At 41.2% G+C, this 6,146-nt stretch overlaps 1 protein-coding gene across 1 annotated transcript in view; it reads right to left on the minus strand.

Annotated features, from left to right (window-relative positions):
- Positions 1 to 6,146, minus strand: part of LOC135203013 (ATP-binding cassette sub-family C member 9-like) — a 113,725-nt gene that overhangs the window by 41,119 nt on the left and 66,460 nt on the right. The window contains exon 3 of the mRNA XM_064232580.1: positions 5,867 to 6,146. This exon is cut by the window's right edge and continues 1,550 nt beyond it. Coding sequence (XP_064088650.1) covers positions 5,867 to 6,146 — 280 coding nt within the window. The remainder of the gene's footprint in view (positions 1 to 5,866) is intronic.

Below are 6,146 nucleotides of genomic sequence, written 5' to 3' on the forward strand. Positions count from 1 at the left end.
TTTTAAAGGATGAATTTGGGAGGTACTATGTTTGTTTGTTTGTTTGTTTTAATTTTCTGGGGCCACCCTCTCCTGAACTACGAGATTCTCCTAGCCTTTAAAACCTTGTAACTCTCAATTCCAATCCCCCCATTTTCCCGTAAGGGGATAGTGGTGTCAGTGCACCACACGCAGTGCGCTGTAGGCATTACCTAGGGATCTTTGCAGCGTCCCTTTTATTCCTTTTACTGTCCCTCCTCCGCCGTTCATATTCTCTTTCGTCCATCTTGCTTTTCACCTGGGTGGTCCATCGCCTCAGTGGCGTGATCGGTATGGTCTTGGCCTGCCATCACGGTGGCCGCGAGTTCGATTCTGAGGCATTCCATTGAGGGGTGAGAGATGTGTATTTCTTGTGATAGAAGTTCACTCTCGACGTGGTTCGGAAGTCAAGTAAAGCCGTTGGTCCCGTTGCTGAATAACCACTGGTTTTCCATGCAACGTCAAAACGCCCTACAAACAAAACTGGGAGGTCTTCCTCCTGTTTCACTTCCAAAACCTTTTGACTCTCAATTTCCCTTTCAGCCCTGAATGACCTCATAGGACTGAGCGCTTGGCCTTTGGCCTGAATTTTAGAATTTTAATTCATTCATTCTCAAGGCTTCTTTTTGGTAGGGTATTGGTTCACTCCTGGTTTGGCATCCACCAGTGCGCCCAGCTGTCAGTGGGTACCAGCGTCTGCTGGGGTCATCATGAGAAATTATATGGGGCTAGCAACCGCACCCCTATAGGTACCTGCGGAGAAACCAGGGGGCTGGGCCCTTCTGGACACCCCCCTCCCTCCTGAACGTGCAAAAGGGAAAAGGTTATTGGGATTGGATTGGATCATAGAATCTAGGCCAAGCGCTGGCCCCTACGAGGTCATTCAGCGCTGAAAAATAAAGGAGGTTGCAGCTAGGGCCCGAAGGGACGCTGCAAAGAACCTTCAGTAATGCCTACGGTGCATCGCGGGAGGTGCACTGACAGCACTATCCCCCTACAGGGAAAATGTCATTGGGGATTGTATAGATGTGGTTTCATTTTCCAGGAGACAAATATCTATGTGTGATGTGGGATTTGATTTGAAAGCAATGAGAGTGATAGAGGGCATTCTGTGGTGGTGTATGAAGCGTTTAATGTCCTGGAAGGTTTCTGCACGTGTGGTTCATCCACTATTCAGTTTTTAAAATAATTTTGGGGAAATTACCTGCTGGGGGCCGGTTGAGGGTGTGGCGGGGTTCATCCACTATTCAGTTTTTCAAACCTGAATATGTTCGTCTTTGCTTTTCTCGGAAGCCAGACTCTAAAATAATCTCTCTCTCTCTCTCTCTCTCTCTCTCTCTCTCTCTCTCTCTCTCTCTCTCTCTCTCTCTCTCTCTCTCTCTCTCTCACTTTTATTATCTTTCACCTGTAAGTTAAAGACCTTTCAAATTTATTCCCTAAGAGGGCTTGCATGTTTTTCATGATATTATAATAATAATAATAATAATAATAATAATAATAATAATAATAATAATAATAATAATAATAATAATAATAATAAGAAAAATTCTTCCTCAGGGTTTCTGCTGTTGTGTGTCCGAGGTCCCTTAAAACCATGACGTGAATGAATGAATTTATTTATTTATAGTCATTCTAATCGGTGGAAGCCGCTTGAATCTTCGTACGAGACATGGCAGACTCTTGCTGCAAAGAACTCGTCTTCATAAATATCAAGTCTATTCTTCTTTTCCTTTTTTGCAGCGAGTCTTCTGTTAAGTCTCATTCAATTCATCATCTTCGCGCCTGGGGAAATTGCAGTGTTTAGTAACGGGCTGTCTCGGGGCGCGCACACACACTCGCTTGCTGTGTCGGGTTATAAAAGAAAACACTTGAGCATCGCACGCCCTACAAATCATAATCATCACCGCCGTCGTGACTGGCGCTTCGCTCTGGTGTATAGCATCTCCTCTGCCGCGAGGTCATTTCCATTGTTTGCAAGCACATGCAGAACCTGGGAAAGATCACGTTTGGCCCATTTCAGCAACACCTTCCTCCATCTTCTTCTTATTCTTCTTCTTCTTTCAAGCACAGTCGCGAACCCCAGCTCTTTGAATTTATGCCTCGTGTGGAAGCAGACTTCAAGAAAGCAGCGGTTACTCATGTGGAAAGTGGCGAGCGCCTTTTTGCGATGGCGGGAAAATGCAGTAGGGACCGTCTACGTTCGCTGCCTTCCGAGGCACAAAGCGTTCTTCTTCATTCCAGTATGCACGAGATAAAAAAAAAAAAAAAAAAAAAAGTCTCTTCCTTTAGACTTCTAAAGGTGAATTCAAAGTTTCCTCCATTTTTATCCGTTGCGCTTTCCGTGAAAGCGAGTGTCCTTTCTTCGAGAGAACATCAAAAGAGATTTCTCGGTATTAAACGTGACTTCTGACCGAGTCGAGTACTGCACAGCGTACAAAGAGAGGGATGACGTTTTTTTTTTTCCAGGATGAAAGTTCGTCAGATTCGCTCTCTCTCTCACACACACAAAGTGAAGCCTTTATTAATAACTCCAAAGAATTGGAACTTCAAAAGTTCAAGCGAAGATTTAATGTCCTAACGCTATTCTCCATGCATTTTAGTACATTTTTATCCATTTATTAATTTACCAATTTATTTGTTCTTTTTAATAAGTGAGTTCTCTTCTTTCTATATTTCACTTGCCCTGCTCTTATTCCTTTATGAGCTCCATATTCTTTGGAAGCTTGAATTTCAAGCCAACGGCTCCTGTCAGCTTGGTCCATATGAATATGGTTCATCTTCTGAATAATAATATCAATAATGTCTTCATGAGTTTAGCACGTAAAGTGAAGCCTTTATTTATAACTACAGAGAATGAATGAAGTAGGAACTGTTTGTCTTGGGTGTTTCAGAAGTAACGATTCTTCAGGTAAAAATGTATCTATACAAACAGATTTGCGTGAAAATCATGAACTCGTAGGTCATTTTGAGGCAAAATATTAACCATCGTTTAACATTGGTTGCCCAGAGTATTGAAATTAGGAGAGAATTAACTGAAAAATAAAGCATGAACTGTATTTCTTTTGTGACTCCTATAGGCTGTTCAAGAATTTTGAACCACCCTCTACCGAATGATTAATAAGACTGCTTGAACACTGCTTGACCCCCGAGTTCATGACTTTAACGCAAATCTGTTTGTATATCTACATTTTTACCTGAAGAATAGTTGCCTCTGAAACAATAAGACAAACAGTTGCTGCTTCATTCATTCTCTGTAACTATTAATAAAGGCTTTACTTTAGATGTTAAACTCGCAAAGAGATTATTATTATTATTGTTGTTAAGAAGATGAACCCTATTCATATGGACCAAGCCCACCAAAGGGGCCATTGGCTTGAAATTCAATCTTCCAAAGAATATGGTGCTCATTACGGAATAAGAGCAGGTAAAGTGTAATATAGAATGAAGAGAGCTCACTTATTAAAAGGAAAAAAATAGATTGGTAAATTAATAGAGACATAAAAATTAATAAAATTCGGGGGTAAAAATTCAGCAGTTCAGAACAACAGCTGGGCATTGCAACAACCGCCGCTAGTGTGGAGAAGTGTCTATGATGTGGATCATGCCGGCTCCGCATTTCTAAGTGGCTGATTGCTTTTGCTGGATTGACCCCTTTCCAAGAAGTCCACGAGGATGACATCTCCAGATTTCATAAGCGTGGAGGCTATTGCCTTTCCAGTGGAAGCCACTTGTTCGAATTTTATGGGAGTTTGAGAACCATGGTGCTTCGTTCAGGATCAGTTCAAATAGGTAAACTCATGTTTCATTCTGGGTACTGATCGCCTGGAGAAATAGTGTGGATCAATTTAGAACTAATTCAAAATATTAACTACCCAGTGTGGTCAGGGTCATTATCTGTGCTGATGTCACCATTCGTGGTACCCATCCTTCAAACAGCTTGCTCTTCCCCAAGATGTCAGTCGAATAAGTGTACATTGAATCTACACTGAATACCGTACTCTTGGCTCTATGTTCACAGACAGTGTTCAGTCATCCAAAACCATGAAATGCTGGTACCCAATAGTTAGAGAATGGCTAATGTCTTTGGACTTTCTGGCCAGATGTTGTTAACTTCTGTCCTGTTCCTGATTTGCTTCAATCCAGCAGCCTACTTCCTCACTTGGAGCATGTAGGCTAGTCCTCACCAGGTATTGACTCTGTCGCCATAGGTTTCGTTATGGGTTGCAGCATTCTTTTATAGAAAAATAATCAAGGTATTGCCATCTTTTCCATTCATTTTGAGATTTTACTTAATCCCAATAACTTTCAAAGTACCTAACCTGCTACTTAGTAGAGCAAAAACTAGATTTCTTATGCTTAGTACATAAGAGGTTGTTAAGTGCAGTCACAATAGGTGGTTTTGCTTTTTCAGCTAGGTTGACTACTTTCCGAATGCCACATGAACCAGTCACATCCACAATGGAACTCTTCGCTTTCCTTCGTGTTTCCTGAATCGCTGGATGTGAGAAGTCCACCGAAACGAGATTAGCATAGGGATTGAACTAGATCTGGTCAGCTATTCGTTTCTTAGTTCCTATAAAGTGAAAAACATTTTTAGCTGTCCAATATATCCCATTAGCATTCCATGAAAGAAAACGGGCGTCAGTGAGGGGTGCCCCGCTCAAGCAATCGTCTACGGACCATTGCCTTGCGTTTACATAATGCCCTGCGATTCGTATGCAACCTTTCCCTGTTGGGTCACGGGTCCCACACCACCCTGGGCATTCTGTTAAGCCAAGAAGGGAAATGGGAATGCAAAATTGAGGATATAATGCGGTGCAGAATTGGGAATACACTTGCAAATCTACGAAAGGTCAGGAACCCATGATGGTGCTGGTTTCAAGAAAAGAAAAGAAATAGAATCCGCTAACTGTTTTGTGATTCCAGTTCATTCGGGGTCTTTAGTTAATTACTATTTTTTTTTCTTTGGGAGTCGTGCACCATGTCTCTCTCTCTCTCTCTCTCTCTCTCTCTCTCTCTCTCTCTCTCTCTCTCTCTCAAAACAACGTTATATTCGTCAAGATGGTGTCATGATTGTTTTTAACGTATTTTATCTCCTCGCTGTCAAACTTGGCTCGATATCGTCAATATTTTATTTTCATCGTATGTGACACTATCACTTACACGTTCGCGCTCTTGTGTAATATTAGATATTTTGGTCATTATAAAGCATAATACTTTTTGCTGCTATTTAAGCTACAGTAGTTTGACAGAAAGTTTTTTTGTATATAGAAGCGATTTGTGCAGAAGACACTAATCAAATTCAGAAAAATTTACAAAACATTAGTGAATCTCATAGAATGAAATAGCCATTAAAAATATAATTAACAGAAAGAATTGTTGAGGCAGTTGAAGTAATTATTTCATATTGAAGTACGTCCACCGAAAATGGTTATTCATACAAGAATTTGTTTTGCCAAAATTGACAAGACTATTGTAGACTGAAATAAATAGATCAGATAGTTAAGTGATCAAGCAATTGTTTACAAAATTTTTGATGGTGTGTTTGGATTAAAATGGTTTTGGCTGACAGGTGATTTGCACGAAAATCGTCTACATGTTGCTCAATAATTCGTGTAAAAACTGTTTGATAGATTAATTTTAGTCAGTATTGACTGAAATGAATATATCGGGTTTCTATACAGGGATTATTAGGCAAAAAATTTATTGAATGTCATATAATCTGTAGAGAACTAATGAACAAATTCTAGGTGACTGATGAACAAATTTTAGGCGACTGTTGTAGATTAAAGTATATCCAATAAGAACGGACAACTTGAACAAGACTGAATAGGAATAAAGTACTCACCCACAACATAACTGTGTAGAGATCCAGAGACAGTATAAAAGCAGCAGTGATCGTGTTGGCAATGGTCAAGCAGGGATACACGAGAATCATCTGCATCCCACTTCGAGCGATCTGCCAGACCCTCCACATCCCCAGCGCCACCTGGAAGATCCAGACCCAGAGGCACACCCAGACGTACCCAGGGGCGCACCATTTCTCCGTGGCGTGGTAGAAGCCGGCAGTAGCCAAGGAGGTGACGAGCGTGAGGCCTGCAGCAGGAATCAGCAGGACGTGCGGGTCG

The sequence above is a fragment of the Macrobrachium nipponense genome, chromosome 33, assembly GCF_015104395.2.
Source record: "Macrobrachium nipponense isolate FS-2020 chromosome 33, ASM1510439v2, whole genome shotgun sequence".
NCBI classification, from domain to species: domain Eukaryota; kingdom Metazoa; phylum Arthropoda; class Malacostraca; order Decapoda; family Palaemonidae; genus Macrobrachium; species Macrobrachium nipponense.